This window comes from Neovison vison, chromosome 2 (assembly GCF_020171115.1).
Source record: "Neovison vison isolate M4711 chromosome 2, ASM_NN_V1, whole genome shotgun sequence".
Lineage (NCBI taxonomy): Eukaryota > Metazoa > Chordata > Mammalia > Carnivora > Mustelidae > Neogale > Neogale vison.
The window spans coordinates 103,738,425-103,760,074 of NC_058092.1; the positions used below are offsets into that span (position 1 = coordinate 103,738,425).

General features: G+C 39.6%; 1 protein-coding gene across 1 annotated transcript in view; it reads right to left on the bottom strand.

Annotated features, from left to right (window-relative positions):
* The window catches only part of NOTCH2 (notch receptor 2), a 169,155-nt gene that overhangs the window by 89,517 nt on the left and 57,988 nt on the right, over positions 1–21,650 (bottom strand). The window contains 2 exon segments of the mRNA XM_044239024.1: positions 688–1,023; positions 5,088–5,347. Coding sequence (XP_044094959.1) covers positions 688–1,023; positions 5,088–5,347 — 596 coding nt within the window.

Below are 21,650 nucleotides of genomic sequence, written 5' to 3' on the forward strand. Positions count from 1 at the left end.
TCCCATACGTTGCTCTTTTCTTGGTTTCTGTTTTGTAATTATGTCTGGTTGTGCCATACCTTATCTATCAGCACGCATCAAAAAGTGCCCACTGGGTAACACAGCACTACCCGTTTCAAAATTCTCTAGCTTCAAGTCAGAGCAAGGTTACCCAAAGTCTCAGAGGGTACACGGAGAGGGCCAGGAGCCCAGGGAACATTACAAAAGGTGGGCAGGTACATTTAGATAGGTAGGAAAATAATCTATTATTCCTTCAGAGGAGAAAGCATAAAGGAAAGTTGATCACCTAGTATTACTGTCAATTCAGTGTAAAGCACTTTACTAATCACACATATTTTTCAACATCTAATTTTCATTGTGTTCCCTTCCATTCCATAGACCTATCTATCTTTCTCAGAGCTGTTTCTCTTATTTCTTGCTATTCTTCCAAAAAGGACAATAAACAATTTCCTAGCCACTCATCATCATAAACTCTGACATGTTAAATTACCCCCTACTCAGTTTATGGACCCTATTAGCCCATAAAACTCTTCCCTCACCAGCAACCCACCTCACAGAAAATTCTTATTTCCCCTTTTCCCTGCTGCAAAGAATATTTCCTGAAGGAGCAACTGAGCCACACCCACCACCCTCCTCCTGCGTTGAAGGTGTATCCCCCAACCCCAGGACACTAGGGGCTCTTCTTACCTGGAAGGCAGTTGCATTCAAACGTGAAGTCACCTGTCTGCCGGCAGGTGCCACCATTGACACAGGGGGAGGGTGCACAGGGCACATATGGGCTGTCACAGTGCTGGCCTGTGAAGCCCTGAGGGCATTGGCACTGATAGGAACCCGGTAGGTTGAGGCAGGTGCCGCCATGCTGGCACTGTCCTGGAATGTCACACTCATTGACATCAGTCTCACACTTGTGTCCTGTGAAACCTGTGAGGCATTTGCAGGAGAACTGGTTGGCCACAGTGGTACAGGTACTTCCATTTGCACAGGGATGAGATAGGCAGGCATCAGTCCACTGGCACAGCTTACCTAAGGAAGGAGAGAAGAACTCAGTGCTGCCCACTGAAGTGGGAGCCAGCCCCATCCTCAACAACCCATATCTCCCACCCAACTAATGTTACTTACTGTGTGGAGTATCCCTAAGCTCTTTGAACTTCACAGGAAGCTCAAATCAGAGCCTCCTCAAGATCATCTGATATAGGCACTCCCTAGGGCCCTCAGCCAAATACAAAGACCCAGTGGAGCACATGGAGGGGACTGTAGGGTAGTCATATAAAACCCATCCTTGGAGAATTCCATCTGTCCCTTTGAAGACAAAGAAGGGTCTGGATCTATCTACTGTCTCACACCTTGTCTTTGCATAAGCTGCTCCTCTGTTTGGAATGCCATCTTCCATTCTGTTTACCTAGTGAACTCTCACTCGACAATTCTACTCATAATAAGGTAACTCATAAGTTACCTTATTGCCCTTCTCAGCTCCCTAAATCACTCTCTGTCTCACACACACATCTGCACATACGTAAGCAGACACCAAATTTTCTGTTTCCATTTATTATATCACCCACCACGCAGGCAGGGGCAGGATCCCTGTAGTAGACTCTCAAAGCATGTCTTTTGAATGAATAAAATGCATTGATCTTTTCCACAAGATATAGTTACTAAAGAGACCTCTTATATGATAGAAACAAGTCAATGCTATTTCTATTTCCTTTAAACACAATCCACACACTTATTCTAGGGAACATTTCATTAATTGTGATCTTGCTATAAATATTGCTTAATGTCTTTGATGAGGATGAAGAATCTCTGGCTACTTATCTATGAAAAAAACTAGAAGCTGTCATGAGAATAAAGGTCTAGAAAGGTAAGTCTTGCAGACTCTCAGGCAGGAAAATACAAGTGCCCACTGTACAAGTGCCATCAGAAGACTGATGTGCTGGATCTTATGGCATGTCTTTGAGGTAGAAAAAGAAAAAAAAATTCCCACACTATTAGTAAATCTGGTATTCATATGGATTTTTGTTTTCATCAGCTTAAGCTTTTTGTTTTTAGCTAGAGATTAAGAGAACTTCCTGAACTTGTAAGTATTCCAACTGGCTGTCTAGGTAAACACCCAAATATATGAAGCTCATAGAAAAACAAATGAAAGCCATGACAACTTTTCTAAAAGAAAGAAGGAGGTGACACATGAGCACACAGACATGCTCTCTACCAAGGAATGTCACATCAAAGGCGAAAGGTATAATAAAAATTTGGGCATAGCAGGGGCACCTGGGTGGCTCAGTCAGTTAAGCATCTGCCTGCAGCTCAGGTCATGATCCCAGGGTCCTGGGATGCAGCCTCACATCAGACTCCCTGCTCAGTGGGGAGCCTGCTCTAGCCTCTGCACCTCCCCCCACTTGTGTGTATTCTCTCTCTCTCAAATAAATAAATAAAATCTTTAAAAAAAAAAACTGGGCACAGCATATGTATTTTAGGATGCTAAGCAGAGAGAAAAAGAAGGAACTAAAATTCTTCTTCGTATTTTTTCTTCATTCCTCTGAGAGGAACTTACCTACAGTGGAGAAGAGATAAAAATGGTTCCTTCTGAAAACCCTGTGTACAGAGTATTTCCCTACAACTGAAACAGAAAGGTCTTGAACCTTTGTTACATACAGGCACTAACTTCCCAACTCTGTTTCTTCAGCTATGATTGAAGGTCTGACTAGGCAGAGTCTAAGCGCTACCACAAAACCAAAAGGGTAAACTTAACTGTTGTAATTCCCAAACACAGAGAAAAGTAGCAGATGTATGAAAATAATCAGAGCCCTGCAGAACACCAAGAAGAGATCCTTTTCATGGCAAAGGAAGAAGTTTTAACATGGGGATCATTTCAGAGTACATTTTAATTATTAAGAACAACAACCAAGATACCCTTCAACGGATGAATGGATAAGGAAGATGTGGTCCATATACACTATGGAGTATTATGCCTCCATCAGAAAGGACGAATACCCAACTTTTGTAGCAACATGAACGGGACTGGAAGAGATGATGCTGAGTGAAAAAAGTCAAACAGAGAGAGTTATCATATAGTTTCACTTATTTGTGGAGCATAACAGAAAGCATGGAGGACATGGGGAGTTAGAAGGGGGTTGGGGTAAATTGGAAGGGGAGGTGAATCATGAGAGACTATGGACTCTGAAAAACAATCTGAGGGGTTTGAAGTGGCGGGGGGGGGGTGAGAGGTTGGGGGTACCAGGTGGTGGGTATTATAGAGGGCACAGATTGAATGGAGAACTGGGTGTGGTGAAAAAATAATGATACTGTTATGCTGAAAATAAATAAATAAATAAATAAAAAAGAAGATATTACTGCCATTTCCGCTAGTCAGGATTAAAATGGTTTAAATGACTAGGCCTTCCCTTCTGTTGGGGAGCAAAACAATTTAAAACTAACAATGAGGAAAAAATTATTCTTTTAACCACCAAATCTCTTCAATGAACCACAACAATAATTCTGTCATAGTCATGATGAAGATAATGGGCCATTCTAACTGTCCTCTACCTCTACCAACCCCTTTTAATGAAAAATCAGTAAAACAAGTATTCCAAACTAACCAATCCAGTTTAGTTTACTGAGTATGTTTTTAATTTTTGCTTATCATATTTACAGAAATGCTGGTGTAGCAGGGGACAAAATAGTGAATGGTTCTGTTTTCCTCATCTAACTTAATAAACATCTATGGTTCATTTTGAATAAAGCTCAAACCCACCTCTGAAGAACTCATAATCTAGTCAGACGAGAGACATATAAAAAAAGTAGTACAATAAAATGTGACATATAAGATAAAAGAACATAAAGACTACCTGCCTAAAGGAATCACAAAAAAGTCCCTAAAACAGAATTTTAAATAACATTGGGCAATCACCAATTATAGAAAAGGACATTCCAGGCAAAGGGGTGTGCAATAGCATGGCAGCAACAGGAAGTATGACATTTTCAGGAAATGATGAGAACGTTGTTGGTGTGACTAGAGCTAGATGCTTGTGGGAAGTGAGGCTATAAAAAGATGTAAGGCTGAGACCATGAAGGGCTATGAAAGCCATGTAAAAGAGTTTGCAGTTGACTCTGCAGATGATAAAAATCATTGGGCATTTAAGTAGGTGAGTTTGTGAGAAGACTGGCTTTTATGATCAAAGATGTGGCAATGGGACAGGTGAGCAAGACAGGGAGAAAGTAAAGGCAAGGAAACCAGTTAGCGAACAACTGCAGGAACCCAGATGGGGGCTGAGCTGTCACCAACATAGACAAGATGGACCTCAACTGCAGAGCAGGAGAGGAAAGAGAGAAGAGTAGACAGGTGAGAGCTGCTTCAGGGGCTAGATTAGGGGCCTGAGTCTAAGGGTAGGGGAGAGGAGGGGTCTAGTTTGAAATACTTGGACTATACGTCACCACCACCCATTTATATCAACATGCTGAGTGTGAGGCACCATTGCCAAGTTTCTAAGTATAATATGCAGCAGATAGTTAGAAATATGAGCCTGAATGTCAGGGTAGGGGTGGAGTGAAAAGGGCGACTGTTAAGAATCACCAGCAACTGATGAAGATAATGACGGCAGAACCCACTGCAGATAGTGAGTTGGGGGAGCTGTGATATGGCTCAAAAGTGGGCTCAAAATAGAGCTCCAAGGAACACAAAAATTTCACGGATGAGGGCAAGGCAATGCAGAAACAAAAGGAATAGTCAGAGTACAGAAAACCAGGAAAACCAGTGCTCTGAATGTCTAGGGAGAGATTTCAAGAAGTAAGTAATCAATAGCACAGATAGCTTTTCTTCTAGTGATGGTGAAGTAAAGTTCTGATCCCCAAACTTGACATACATACTTTAGGAAGTCAAATACTTCTGCCTTTCTCTTTCTCTCCTCTTAGAACTCTCAAAAGGAAGTTAAAGATAGTTGTCTTGAACACTCTAGTTCCTTATAATGTTAAATGCATTGGCATTTAGAGGCCAAGAGGATCCTTAAGAGCAGCATGTCAAGATCTTAAAGATGCTAAAGAAGGGTATCTGCTGAGAGTAGAAAAATGTGGCCCTGAGTCACATTTGTTATTACCTGTAAAACCAACTTGGCAGGTGCACTCATAGTCATCCCGGCTACGCACGTGGCAGGTGCCTCCATTCAGACAAGGGTGAGAAACGAAGCAGGGGTGTGTGGTCGAGTACTGGCAATCATCGCCTGTGAACCCCAAGGCACATCGGCACATGGCTTTCCCCAGCATGGCCTGAGCCACACATGTCCCACCATTCTGGCAGCGGTTCTTCTCACAGGGGTCTCGATGTTGACAATATTCTCCCAAGAAACCCTCCGGACATCTGTATGGAAAAGAGAGGAGTCCATGAAAACATATGGCTTCTTATAAGTCCAAAAACTTACAAGATAATACAGTGCATTCAAGAAAACACTAGATTGTGAATTGAGAGATCTAAAGGTACAACCTATAAAACTGCCTTGGTCTAGAAGTGCTTAGAGAACTTAACATTCATGTGTCCTTTCGAGTCTTGGTAGGTGACAGAATACCAGGGGGGTGACCCAGCATGGTCTGCCGTGGCCAGTCAGCACAATTCTTATCAAAGACAAAATCCAACTACAGCTTTGCTCCTGTAGGTACAGGCTGGTATGATGTACCAGCACTTGTTTGTGCAGCGTTGCTGGTACTTGTTTGTTTAAATTCATTACCATTCTCATTTTGACTAAGCCATCTGACAGGATTAGGACATTCACGTGATAATGCATGGACCCACTCCCTTATCCTAATTTAGAGTAGATAAAATATCATGTGCTTTCTCTCAATGAGGTACTGAGAAATAATAAGTCATTTTCTTGTTCCTATTAAGACATCAACTAGCCTACATCTAGATTTCTGGGTTATGTTCAGGGATTACATTTCTCTGTGATGGAGAAAGAAAAAAGGAGGTACAGGAAAGGGGAAGGGTGGAAACGGGCTTTTTAAAAAGCTTGTATCTGTTAAAATATAAATAGCAGGCAGTTTTAACCAAATAAAAAAGCACAAAATATAATGATAATAACACAAAAATATCTAAGGTACCATATAAATGCCAAAGTGAAGAAGAGTAAACAATTCAAGAATAACATTCTGTAACATTCTCCACATGGTGTGTTAAGGAATCTTTTTTTTTTTATTTTAAAGACTTTATTTATTTATTTGACAGAGAGAGACACAGCAAGAGAGGGAACACAAGCAGGAGGAGTGGGAGAGGAAGAGGCAGGCTTCCCCCAAGCAGGGAGCCCATGGCTCAATCCTGGGGCCATGACCCGAACCCAAGGCAGAGGCCCAACCCACTGAGCCACCCAGGCACCCTGAGGAATCTTTTTTATATGCCACCCATTGATTCATAAGATATGCAACCATCCCAAATTGTGTGTAGTATTTACAACACTCTAAACAACATTGTGTGTAGTATTTACACTCTCTAAACAACAATAAAAAGGCATGGATAGCCCCCATTTCCCTAATATAGAGGTTATTTAAATGAGACCTCTAAGAAGCATTCAAAAGTAACACAAAGACTTTGATTCTAACTATAAATTTTGCCATCTGGATGTCGCCTCAGATATTTGGTTAAACTTATCTCTCCATTTTACTTTTTTGGAGGATAGAAAACTAGGTCTACAAGGCTGCTCCATCATTACCTCAAAGTCGACACACTTAAACCAAGAGAACCACCTCCCTCAAAACCAGCTCCCATCACAGCTCCCTAAGTGTAGACTCTATGTCCTGATTCTCCCTATCACCCAGACTTGAAGCACCAGGGTTGTGTATTCCTCCTGCCTGTCTATGCCCAATCATATCCAAGACATTTCATTAGGCATTGATTGGTGAGGTGAAAACTTCAGAGGTCCCAGGCATTGAGAAAAGGAGGAGGACCGGATATTAAGGAACTAAGAGAGAACATGCCCAGAACTGTGTAGTAGTTAACATGGCTGGAGGAGGAAACGGAGCTGGTATAGGTAGCTCCAGTGCTAGTGATGTAACTCGTGACAGCCCACTCTCCTCCTCCTAGATCTGAATACAGGAAGCAGAGCCAGGAACCTCTAGAGTTCTGAGCATCTTCATGAGCACGTGAAGCTAGAAATGGAGAGGCAGTGAGGAGAGGGTGAAGCATAAAAACAAAAGACTGGCTGAAGTTTCTGCAAGGAGTCTGCACCTCATATGGTCAGAAGACCTGTTTGGAGTTAAGTCCTGGTGCTGTGATCCTGGATGTGTTGCTTAACTTCACTGTTAGTTCTCTCACATTTTAAAGATTTTATTTATTTATGTATTTGACAGACAGATCACAAGTAGGCAGAGAGGCAGGCAGAGAGAAAGGGGGAAGCAGGCTCCCTGCTGAGCAGAGAGCCCGATGTGGGGCTCGATCCCAAGATCCTGGGATGATGACCTGAGCCAAAGGCAGAGGCTTTAACCCACTGAGCCACCCAGGCACCCCAGTTCTCTCACATTTTAAATAGTTAATAAAGCTACATACATTGTTATAAGAACTGGACAAAATCAAGTATGTGAAGAGCCTTATGTTAAAACGTTTTGCAAATGAAAAATGGTTTTTCTCTTTTTGTACTTATTGAGAAAAATATGATGCTTTATTCAAATCACAGCTTGATCTGCTAATAGGTTATTTTCTGATTTTTTTAAAGTAGAAGAACTGCCAATGTAGCATAGCTAAAATTATCCCTGAGCTATATTACTAAAAGCATTTGTAACTTATTTAAGAAGTCTGTTATGGATGATGTTAAAAAAAAAAATGCAACACAATTCTCATTCACAGTGGCAGTCCTATGGGCGTTAAGCCTGGCTGACAACTCTTGATTCACCCATACGGAAATTATTCACCTATAAATAGGCAAACTTTTAAACCTGGGTGGGCTTTTCCCAGCTTTGCTCCTGGACTATTACACCACCAAGACCTCCCCAACACTATCATATGGCATCTGCTCAGAGAATGCAAATTCACTTAAATATTAGTATCATAAACATGTAAAGAAAACATAAGGTTCCCAGGAAAACAAAAATGAAACAATATGAAAATTTCTGGAGCCAAAGAATATTCTTGAATTATGTGTCACTAGGGTTTAATCTGCATTGTTGCTCCCTACCAAGTATGGGAAAATAAGTTTCAACTACGGTATGTTTAAGAAACCAGTAAAAGCAGTGGTGGGCAAATACAGCTTATAGACCTACTATAGGTATAAAGACCACTGCCTATTTTTGTATGGCCCATGAGCTAAGTACAGTTATTACATTTTTGAATGGTTAGAAAAATGTCCAAAAAAGAAAATATTTTGTGACATTTGAAAATTATGTAAAATTCAAATTTCAGTGTCATAAATATAGTCATATTGGAACACAGCCATACTCATTCATTTATGGATGCATTATAATAATTGGGTTAAGTAGTTGTGATGAGACCATTTAGCCTGCAAAAATATTTACTATTTGGTGCTTTATAGACGTTGGCCAGATGACTGGGTGGCTCAGTTGGTTAAGCATCTGCCTTTGGCTCAGGTCACTATCCCAGGGTCCTGGGATCAAGTCCCACACTGGGCTCCCTGCTCAGCGGAGAGTCTGCTTCTCCCTCTCCCTTTCCCCCCTGCTTCTGCTTTCTCTCTCTCTCAAATAAATAAAAGAAAAAAAGAAAAAGTTTGACAACTTGAATAAGAAAATATATGAAGCCCAATTCCATATATAGCATCCAACATGCTCATTAATAATGATGTTAATGAAGAAGAAGAAGAATGTTCTCACATCAGTTTCTACAAAGAATATTGCACTCATTCATTCATGCAACAAACATTTAGTAAGTGCCTATTATGTGCCAGATATTGTTCTAGTGTCTAGTGTTAGGAAAGTCCTTGAACTCATGGACTTTAAATTCTAGTAAGGAAAGACAAAAAACGAGATTAGTAATTAAAACATACAATTTGTTTGGTAGAGTTAAGTGCTATGAAAAAAATAAAACAAGAAAGGGGGAATGTGAAGGGATGGAATTGGGAATAAATAGTAGGGTCCAGATAAAATGAAATATTTTGGTTTTAAATAGGAAAATCAGAGAAGGCCTCATTGAGAAGGTAATTTCAGTCAACACCCAAATGATGTGAGGGACTAGCCAAGCAGGTATCGAGGGGAAGGAGTGTGTTCAAGGCAGAGGGAACAGCAAATACAATGGACCTAAAATAGAAAATTGTCCTGCATGTTTGAAGAATAGCAAAGAGACCTCTGTGGCTCTCCCAAAGGTATTAAGGAAACAAGTACCAGCTAAATGGATGAGAGCCATACTGTTAGGCAGATCATGAGGAGTCTGTAGACCACCACAAAGATAATATAATGTAAAAGTGACTTACTCTCCTGAAGTCCATATATAGAACTACATCTTATTTTTATGTGAAACTTAATATAGTAACACTTAGTTTCTTATTTAGAACGTTCCAGAGGGCTAGACATCAATCAGCCTATTTCTTTACCTTAAAACATGTACAGATCTCTTAACCTAACAAATCTCTTTTAAATTAACAAATCTCTTTTAAAATGTTTTAGTGAATATTTTTCATTAAGCGCTAATTTTCTTTCCAAATTCTTCTTCCATCATAACCAAACTTCTGTAACTGTGGCCTAATTTCATTCATAGATAGTTTCCCTTTTTCTTCCATCTAGTTTTTACCGGCCCTTTACAAAAATTTTCATTCTAATTATCGCCCGAAAATTATGCTCTAAGAGCAATAACTTTCCCTTGACAAGTTCAGTCTGAAATTTCATCATAAGGAAATTCTCTGGAGTGCTTGAGTGGCTCTGCCAGTTAAGCATCTGCCGACTCTTGATTTCCGCTCAGGTCATGGTCCCTGGGCTGTGAGACAGAGCCCTACATTGGCTTCTGCGCTGGACGTGAAGACTGCTTGAGATTGTCTCTCACTCTCTCTGCCCTCTACCCACTCCTCCCCGCTTCTCTAAATAAATTAATTAAGAATAAACCTAAAAATATTTACTTAAAGAAATTCTCTTTCTGTAGGGGTGTCTCTGACCACGCCTTCTATCATTATAGTATTTTTACATTTGGTTTCTAGGACTCCCTCTACCTCAAAGCTAGGTGAATTCTTAGGCTAGATTGCTAATTCCTCTTCTTCTTCCCAATCAATTGTGGGGGAAACTTTAAGTTTGGGATACACTGCTCTTTCTTCTCATATGCATTTGTTACTGTTGCTGTCGTTGATGATGATTTGGTTTTAAGCAACTACATTCATGTACCCACATTAACTGCTCCAGTTCCATAGGTTCAGTTTACTAAAAGTCATCTACTTACCTAATATACTCTGCAGTATTTGAAACTGAACATTTGAAAAGTGGGATCATTTTCCCATGAAACTTTAATTCTTCCATTTTTCTAAGGTTCCCCTGCACAGTCTCAAAAGTCACTTTTGGTTACTGCTTTTAAGTTATATATAACATTATCATATTCTGACAAGTCCTATTAATTGAACTCCTACAATACTCACCATTCATATTCACAGTTTCCTTTTTGATATAAATTCTGATCATCTTAAAAGCCTCTGGTCAGATACTATCCTTGGAATAACAGAATCTTGGGATTCAACACACCCTAAGGTAATATCTACTTAATGAGATAATTCTTTCTAAGATATTCTTAAAAGATGATTGCCAGTCTCTACTTGAATATAAACAGCTAAGCACGGTGCCTGAGTAGCAGTAAGAATTTAATAAATGCTTGAAGTTATTATTGTTCTTGCTATTAAGAGTACAGATTCTAGAACCAGACCACATGGATTTCAATTACAGCTCCACATTTACTTGATGGTTGACCTTGAGCAAGTTATTAAACTTCCTTGTTGTAAAATGGATTTAATAATAGTGCTTACCTCATAGGGTTTTTAAATAACTGTAAAGTACTTAGAATGGTATCTGGCACATAGTAAACACCATGCATTTGTTAAGTAAAATAAAATTAATGGCTCACTACTTCAACAACAGAACAGTCTTCAGTATGGGTGGATTTCTGATAGAAAGCTCTTTCTTGACTCTTAATAACAGGAAACAAACTGTGAGTTGCTGAAGGGGGTGGTGGGGGTTTGGGGTAACAGGGTGATGGACATTAAGCAGGGCATGTGATGTAATGAGCACTGGGCATTATGTAAGACTGATGAATCACTGAACTCTACCTCTGAAATCAATAATACGCTATATGTTAATTAACTGAATTTAAATTAAAAAAATAAATAAATGAAAAAGAAAAGAAAAGAAAAGAAAGCTCTTTCTTTCTGATGTCTTAATTTCTGCCTCCCCTCCTTGGTATATACCCAAGATAGCTAAAAATGTTAAGTCCACACAAAAATCCATAAAGAATATTCAGAGGGGCACCTAGGTGGTTCAGTGGGTTAAAGCCTCTGCCTTCAGCTCCAGTCATGATCCCAGGGTTCTGGGATCAAGCCCCACATTGGGCTCTCTGTTCAGCAGGGAGCCTGCTTCTCCCTTTCTCTCTGCCTGCCTCTCTACCTACTTGTGATCTCTGTCAAATAATTAAAAAAATATATTCATAGTAGTATTATTCATAATAGCAAAAAGTAGAAATAACCCAAATATCCATAAGCTGACAAATGGATAAATAAAATGTGATATATTCATACAATAAAATATTATTTGGTCATGAAAAGGAATGAAGATCTGATACACGCTATGACATGGATGAACCTTGAAAACATTATGCTAACTGAAAGAAGCTAGACACAAAAGGCCATGTAGTATACAATTTCATTTTTATGAAACATCCAGAATAGGCAAATTCATAGAGACATAAAAGAGATTATTGTTGCCAGGGGCGAGGAGGAAGGGAAAATCGAGAAACCACTAAGGAACAGAGAGCTTCTTCAAAGTGGCGATAATAAAAATGTTTTGAAACTAGATACTGTTGATGGTTACACATGAATATACTAAACACCACTGAACTGTATACTTTAAAAGGATAAGTTTAATACTATGTGAATTATATCTCATTTTAAAAATTTTTTGCCTTCCTAAAATTTTCACTTAGTGGCTATTATCATCCTCTAGAATAAAAAATAAGCCTTCTCCTTCTTTAACATGTAGCCCTTTAAGAACTTAAAGATAGTTATGTTGACCCTTTGGTTTCTCTTACAGGATTCAGTACTTTGGACTATGCCTTAGTATAAAATTATTTCCAGACCTCCTCACCATTTCAGTGGCTCTTCTCTGCTTAAAATAGTAATAACAGTCACCAACATTTTTAAAGCACTTACTGTATATTATGTATTTGCCATGCATTTTATAGCTATTATGTCTTTTATTATTCCCTGTAACAGCACTGATAAATTGTGATCCACATTCGCATCTGAGGACCTTGAAGCTTAGGATTAAGATTTCACAGCTAGGAGATAGCAAAGGCAGGATTCAAACCCACATATGACTTCAAAGCCCATGTACCCCCAACACTGGGCCATCCTGCCTCCTCCTACTAGATGATTCTAGTTTATCAAAAACCTCTAAAACACAGGGCCCCAGGGGCACCCGTGTAGCTTAGTCGGTTAAGCGTCTGCCTTCTGCTCAGGTCAGGACCTCAGGGACCCCTGCTCAGTGGGAACCCTGTTTCTCCCTCTCCCTCTGCTCCCCCCAACACACGTTTTCTCTCTCTCTCTCTCTCATAAATAAATAAAATCTTAAAAACAAACAAACAAACAAACAACAAACATAGTGCCCCAAATGAGGGGATGGAAAGAATAACACATGTGATCTTAACAGCACAGCATAGAACTTGGGACAATCTGGACACTATATTTTTACTACTGCAGCATAAAACTTTGTTCACTTTTTTAGAAGACACAAAGTACTATTATGAGCTATTGAACCTACAGTTAAAATGCCAGATCTTTTTTTCATACAAACTACTCATGCTGTATTTCTTGCATCCTATACTTGTACAACACAGTTTTGAATGCAATAATTGGACCTGTCACCATGCTGAATCTTTACCCTAAGTTTCTTTGAGATAAATTTTACACTTTATTTCTATAATTACAGAATTTCAGCACTGCCTGTACTTCAGAAATCAACTGGTCTGAACCCCTATTTTACTGATAAGAACACAAAGCTAAATGGCCTGCCCCAAATTTGCTACCTGTAAATCTAGCAATTTCCTGCACTTTTGCACCATCTACAACTATATTTCTATCTTTACCTAAATCTTTTATTGAAACATCAAATAGCACTTAACTGAATGTATTCTACTAGGTCTTGCCCTAACACTGGCATCTATTCAGTCAGCCCTATCATTTTAGCTGCGTCAGCATCCTAGTCACATCTCTCCATGAAGATAGCCAGGAAATCCCTCACTAAACCTAAGCATACTACTTACAGAATAATCCTTTTCGAGCATAATTTTGATCACGTTACCTCTCTGCTCAGAAAACAGCATTAGCATCCAGCCCTTCAAATCCAAGTTTCTTAGAGTCTGTGGCCTACTCATCTGCTGTGCTCCTATCATCCAATCCCTTACTCCTAAGTAAAACACTCCAGATAACGTCCATGCTCTTGTCTACTGTTCCCTATATAAAAATCTTCTGAAACTTTCGCATCCGCTATGTCTCTAATTTATGCTCCTTTCTTCCATCCCTGCTTCAAAGTCTGCTCAAAATCTGTGTCTTCCATTAAGCTCCTTCCAAACCATCTCATCCATCTCTGATCCTCCCAACAGCAGATGCAGTGTCATGTTATGCACTCCATTATTTCTGTCAGTACAGTACTACTTTGTTCGAGCCACTGTTATGTTATGTATTTCCTGAGCTTCTCTCGAACTCCCATTTGATCTCTTCTTGTAGGGAAGGGCATGTCTTGAGACACTTGGTACAGGTACCTTAAATACCATAAGCACCTATATACCACTAAACAACTGGCTCAAAAAAAGGTTAAATATCATGTGACGGATAAAATCGGTCTCTCAATCCACATATGTTCCCAAATCCCCTACCGAACCCACACTGTGTTCTGTCTGGCAGAACACGGGCTAAATCAACCCTAAGAATCGTCCTGAGGTACAAGATTATCCCTCATGTTCTAGGAGGCTAAGGGGAATTATGGACATGGGAAGAAAGCAGGTAAATGGGTAAATGAGAGCGACAGTAATAAAGGACCCCTATTTCCTAAGGCAGGAGACCTTCTGAATTTGCAAATCCCTGTTCAACTGTAATACAAGTATACCATATACCCTGTTAGTCTGAGTGGAAATTAAGACTCTGCCTGAAAATAAGAACTACAAGAGCTCCCTTCTTGAGATGGCTCAAGTTGGGTTTGGTCAGAGGCCAGAAACATGGGCTAATCATCCAAATTCTCTCAGAAATCTGTAGTTCTATTAATCTATTACTGCAGTATAATTTTTGGAAAATAGCCTATATCTTTTTTTAAATTAATATATGATGTAGGGACACCCGGGTGGCTCAGTGGGTTAAAGCCTCTGCTTTCGGCTCGGGTCATGATCCCAGGGTCCTGGGATCCAGCCCCGAATCAGGCTCTCTGCTCAGCAGGGAATCTGCTTCCTTCTCTCTTTCTCTCTCTCTCTCTCTCTCTGCCTGCTTCTCTGCCTACTTTTGATCTCTGTCTGTCAAATGAATAAATAAAATCTTTTAAAAGTATATGTGTGTGTGTATATATATATATATATATATGTATGTATATGTATATATATAAAATGTATTATTTGCCCCAGGGGTATAGGTCTGTGAATCATCAGGCTGACACATTTCACAGCACTCGCCATAGCACATACCCTCCCAATGTCCATCACCCAGCCACTAGCCTATATCTTGAACTAGAGGTGTGTGTTAAAAAATGTCTTTAAATAAATAAATAAATAAATAAATCTAACAGCTGCCTTTTGTTCCCAAAACTGTCTCAAGGCCTCCCTTCTGAAGGGAATTTATCACTTATTTTAGCAGTTCTCTCAGTGACTTCCTCCTGTTCTATCCCCCTTCTCTAGCTTTGGAACTCTGAAAGAATACAGTTAACAGAGGAGGCTGGGAATATAGGAAAAGTTTTTGGAGGCTTTCCCCTGTAAACTAATTCCATAAATTAATCTGAATATTTATCAGGCCCATTCAGATATATACACACCTTTTTTCTGAAAAAGTCTGCCATTTCTGACATAAAGAAGTCCACTCTTTCATTGTTACTGCTCAAACACAGATGGGATATGGAGTGGGGGGCAGGGAAGGAGGGAAGGAAAGAGGGAGAAAAACAAGGGATTCCTCCACGTGGAACTAGAAAGAATTCCAACTAGAAGGACGCCCATATCATGCCCCCTCAATAAAACAGATGAAAAACAGACCCCAACTCTCACATGTCATCAGCAGCTTGGATGCGTTTACATGTGGCCACTTTACAGATTTCAAGGAAGCTGGGATTTGAATAGCAATTCCAATCTATCTGGCAATGGCTGCAGTTCAGCATCAGTCTCCCTAGTAATACAGGACAGAAAATTTTGTTCTTTCAAGTTTCCTAAGTGAATAGCCACTCATCTAGAGAAAAGCTTAAAACACTGTAGCAGCTTGTGTCAGCTCCAAGAAGACTGAAGTCTGAGCAGGAAATAAGCCCCCTTTTCCAAATAAAAGCCAGTGTTCTCTCTCCTTGTTTTCTCCACCGAATGTTCTGTATCAGCAGGGTGAGCCCAAATTGCATCCAGGGCTTTGCTGCAGCCCTGCCTTTAGCTTTTTTTAGTGAGGATTTGGTCATTAAGAAAATAAAACAACAAAGAAAAACCCCACCGCATACAAGAAGAAAAAAAAGAGAGGCGTGCTTCACAAAACAGCTATTTCAAAATCATGATTTTTTAAAAAACTATACAGAATGTGGAACGGAGGGGAAAAAAATGTCTCATGTGGGTTGCGTCGGCCCCGCAGCTGCTCCTCATTAAAGCGCCTCTTTACTCCCTCTGGGCTACTTTCCAGCAGAAAATTCTTTAAACAGAACTCTGCTTTCAACCCACTTTTTTCTTGCTCTGGACCTCTCGGCCCCCCAATCCGCAGTGGCAGCCTGCCCTAGCTGCGCTCTAGAGGGGGGAGCTGTCGTTAAGGTAAATGAGGTAAAGGCAGGAGAAAAAAAATAACAAAACCCAGAAACCAAATTAAGCATTGGTCAGTAACAAAGGTCTGCAGTTTGAAAAGGCCCCAAATCAGTCTGTTCTTTCCTGTGACCATAATGCCAGCTTAGTTTCCTGCCCACTCCCCCGGTTCCCCATGTTAAAGTAGATAAAAATAATTGCTAACAGCCAAGGCTAACTGTAACCAGTGAAAGTTCCTCCATAGCATTTAAATCCCGAAGTTCCAGCTACAAACTTCTAGATGCCCCAGAGCCTACAGAATCAAGTCTACATATACTCTGAGGGTGGCATTCAAGACCATCCCAGTAGTCTAACCTCATTGTCCCCCTCCTCCCATGCCTTCAGTTTGAGATCTCATCAGACTGTCAACGTCTTAATTCTGTAACTCTGTGTAAAGATAACTGGGTTATGCTAATTACTGACTTAGTATTAAAAAACAACACATGCAGACTCCTAGTTAACCTCCTGGTAAGGAGGGGAAGAAAAAGGAAGAAGCTCTGTGATGTTGACTTCTTGCTGTTCTTACTCCTACACTCACTCCCCTCCCCCAAAGAAGGAAGGAAGGAAGAAAGAAAGAAAGAAAGAAAGAAAAGGAAACGCTACAGCTTACTCAGCAAGAAGAGAAAACAAAAAGAGCTTAAAAAAAAAAGTATTTGTGTATAGTTAGGGCCCAGTACTGGGCTGGTTTGTGGTGAAACACACTTTCTAGGGCTTTGCTGGTTTGATGTAAAGGAAACAAAGACAAATATACAATCAGTCTCTCTCTCTCTTTCTTTCTCTCTCTCTCTCTCTCTCTCTCACACACACACACACACACACACAAAACTTTTTACCACAACTAATAAACAAAGACTACCAAATACTGCAGAACAGCCCATTTTTCTACTATGTAAATTCAGCTTCCTGAACAGTACATTTCTGCTTTTCTTGTAGCAGTATTTCAGAAAATGTTAATCTTGGTTCCCACATTAGGCTGAATGCTTCCAAATTAAAAGTTTCCCACAGGAAAAGAATTTTATGGGGAATTGTGAGGCTGGGAATTATCTTCTGAAACTCCACCTCACTTGGTTTCTGTGTGTTCATGTTTTTCACCCCTTCCCCATTCAAATAAAGCAATAAACACACATGTATTTTAATAAATCCAAACCAAAAGAGAAGCTGCACTGGTACTAGTTTTAAAGCTGTTAATTCATGGCATCATTCATCTTCATCAAAGACTATGAAATCAGTAACCACTGCAATGCGAAACCATGCTTTATTTACACAAGAATTTGCAAACACCCTTATCTTCCAGTTTACAGTCGGGGCTCATTTATCAGAACTCAAAAGCTGAACCAAGCACCCAGGCTCTTCAATCATCACTTGAAAGATTGGGCAAGGGCACACAAACAGTGTTGAAAGACTTGTATTGCTGCTATAACAGAAGGTGGTCTTCCCTCTGTCTTCTAGCGCTTATTCAGTGCCCTGCCATATTCTACTGCACTGGACTCTGAGAAAATGTCTACTTCTAATTACAACATGGCAAACATACTCTAAACATTTGAGTTAACAAAAAGCACCCTCCACAGTAATGGGCAAAAATGAACGAGTTAAGCCAGTTGTTGCTAAGCTATGCACTGTATAGTCATTGCAAGGAATCTGCAAACACTGAGCACTCTCTAGACTACTAAAGAATGTCCTGTGTCCATATTTAAATGGGCTGCAGATACTGTTATGATTATTAAAATATAAAGGTATTATATAGCGGCTACTGATTTTTTTGGTGGATTTTGGTACTATGCATTGCATTTCAAACAAGAAATTTAAAAAAATGGTTTCAATTCAAAATTATCTCTCCTTTATGCATTTCTCTCAGCTCCCAGAACATGCTACAGTGCACCACTTCTCACCTCTAGACCTTTGTACATGCTGGTCACTAAGCCCAAAACACTTTTCCTGACCCTCTTCTCAGAACTAAGCCCTAAAATTCCTTCAGACTTCCGCTTAAATGTTCTTCCTCTGAGAAACAGGCTTGAATCCCCCACTACATACTCCCATAACTCTAATAGATCATATCACTCATTATCCTTTATTTTATTTGTCTTCCCAACACACTAAGAATTGTTCATCACCACACTAACACCGTAATTGGTATACAGAAGGCTTTCAACTATGCAGTGTTCACATTCTCAATGGAAGTGAGAAGAAAAATGCAAGTGTCCATGGAATCCTAAAAAGGCTTTCTAATCACACTCAAAGTTTGGGAACCATCAGGTTGAACTATTTATCCAAAGGATGGGGAGGGCTTCTTCACCCCCACTCACCCCTAACTCATTCAAAATGGACTAGCCAACCCCATATGGAGATTTTTTTCAATCAAGTCAAATTTTTTTCAATTTTCCCCCAAAATATGAAGTTAACTAAAACACACATGTATGCATACACGCATGTGCACACACACACAAACACAAACACACAGTCATCTTTTCTCTTGTAGTTTTATTATTCCTTGATAAAATACTGGTTATATGAACCACCAGAAGCCTGGAGTCCTGAGGAACATAACACCGTACTAAGTAGCCTCAGTAGCATGAACTGCTAGATTCTTAAGAGAATGAGCAGTAAAAATTAAACAAGATAACAGAGAAGAAAAATGAGTATGGGTGCCTGCTTTCTGTTCCCCAGCATGAGTGGATGACTGCCTTAAAAGTTCTAAAGTTCAAAAGAAATGTCTGAAAGTAAAACAGTTCTAAAAGCTTATGGTTTGGTCTGAAAAGATTCCTAGTTGAAAAATAATCGTACCCAGGGGTGCCTAGGTGGCTCAGAGTTGGTTAAGCATCCAACTCTTGATTTCCTCTCAGGTCACGATCTCAGGGTTGTGGGTTTGGGCCCTGCACTGGACTCCAAATGGGTGTGGAATCTACTTGAGATTCTCTCTCTCCTTCCCCCCTCTAAAAAATAAATAATAATAATAATAATAATAATAATTGTACTCAAATCGTATCAAACCAAACCTGAATGTAAGAGAAGGCTGGAGAAAAATCTGCATTTCTTTAAACTTGAAGAGGATAAAAAATATTCCTTTGTAGCTTCTTAATAAATCATTCTCCCCAAAAAAGGGGGGAGGGGAGACGCACACATGTAGGTATGCAAAATTTTTCCATGGATAATTTGAAATTAAATATATAATATCAAAATGCTCTGAAACACTACAAAACCCCACTTAAATTTCCTTAATTAGAACCACAGATAATAAAAATAATGGACATCATAGGATAAGAAATTAACAATGTCTAACCCTACATTAAGACAAAAACTTTCCTTGGGGCACCTGGGTGGTTCAGTGGGTTAAAGCCTCTGCCTTCAGCTCAGGTCATGATCCCAGGGTCCTGGGATCGAGCCCCGCATCGGGCTCTCTGCTCAGCAGGGAGCCTGCTTCCTCCTCTCTGCCTGCTTCTCTGCCTACTTGTGATCCCTGTCTGTCAAATAAATAAATAAATAAATAATCTTTAAAAAAAAAAAAAAAAAGACAAAAACTTCCCTTAAGATAAGATCATGGCCCAAGAGGTAAAAAATTGTTTCTTGGGGGTCATTCTTAGGTATTACAATGGTTTATGGCCTTCCAAAGAGCCACAGTAGATAAACAAATATGCAGTATATCTGTGGTATTAAAACTGCATTGGGGGTAAGGGGGGAATTAGGACCAAAAATCCTAAAAAGGCTTCTTTGGGGCAAAGAGCGATAATGATAAAAAGACTGAAAAACACCGAGATAAATATACAAATAAAGTAATTCCTAGCCTATTATCTGGCACTTCATAATTCTCATAAATGTTGAACAGTATAGAAAAGTTTCCCACAAATGATGCCTATATTAGTACACAATTGATCCTTGAATGAAATGAGTTTGAACTTGGCAGGTCCATTTACATATAAGAAGATTTCTTTCAGTACAGTACAGTACCATAAATGTATTTTCTCTTATGATTTTTTTAATAACATATTCTCTTCTCCAACTTACCTTACTCTAAGAATACAGTATAAAATACATATATAATACAAAATATGTATTAATCGACTATTTATGTTATCAGTAAGGCTTCTGGCTAATAATAGGCAATCATAGTTTCCACGTAATCAAAAGTTTCGTGGATTTTCAACTGTGCAGGACTCAGTACCCCAAAGGTCTGTGTTGTTTAAGAGTCAACTATGTATTCAAATTCAACGGTCTTAAAAATAAAGTGTTCCTTGACTTTGGAAGTTCCTCGACTTTACTATATAAAATCAAAGTCTATGGCTCTATAGGAACAAAATGAAAATCCTACAAAACTAGGGTCTAATGAGAAAGTTTATCTGTGGTTTATCGATCTTACTAATTCTTTCAAAGAAGAAACTTCAAGTTTCATTAATGTGTTCTACTATATTTCTGGTTTCTTTTTTTTTTTTTTAAGATTTTTATTTATTTATTGGACAGAGAGATCACAAGTAGGCAGAGAGGCAGCCAGAGAGAGAGGAGGAAGCAGGCTCCCCGCTGAGCAGAGAGCCCGATGCGGGGCTCGATCCCAGTACCCTGGGATCATGACCTGAGCCGAAGGCAGAGGCCTAACCCACTGAGCCACCCAGGCGCCCCTATATTTCTGGTTTCTAATTCATTGACCTCTGCTCTAATCTTAATTATTTCCCTTCTCATGCATGGGTTAAGTTTAATTTGTTGTTGATTCTCCAGATTTTTAAGGTGTAAAGATAGTTTGTGTATTCGGGACTTTTCCATTTTTTTGAGTGAGACTTGGATAGCTATATATTTCCCCCTTAGAACCGCTTTTGCTGTATCCCATAGGTGTTGGATCTAACCAAAGAGGTTAAGGATCTATACTCTAGGAACTACAAAACACTCATGAAAGAAATTGAAGAAGACACAAAAAGACGGAAAAGCATTCCATACTTATAGATCGGAAGAATAAACATCGTTAAAATGACCATGCTGCAATTTATACTTTCAACACTATCCCAATCAAAATACCAATGGCATTTTTCCAAAATGCTGGAACAACGATCCTAAAATTTGTATGGAACCAGAAAAGATCTCGAATTGCCAAGGAAGTGTTGAAAAAGAAAAACAGGGCACCTGGGTGGCTCAGTGGGTTAAGCCTCTGCTTTTGGCTCAGATCATGATCTCAGGGTCCTGGGACTGAGGCCTGCATCAGGCTCTCTGCTCAGCAGGGAGCCTGCTTCCCCCTGCCTCTCTGCCTAGTTGTAACCTCTCTCTCTGTGTCAAATAAATAAATAAAATCTTAAAAAAAAAAAAAAGAAAAAAAAAAAACAAAGCTAGGGGCATCACGTTGCCAGATTTCAAGCTATATTACAAAGCTGTGATCACCAAGATAGCATGGTACTAGCACAAAAGCAGACACATGGACCAATGGAACAGAGTAAAGAGCCCAGATATGGACTCTCAACTCTATGGTCAAATAACCTTCAATAAAGCAGGAAAAAATATCCAATGGAAAAAAGAA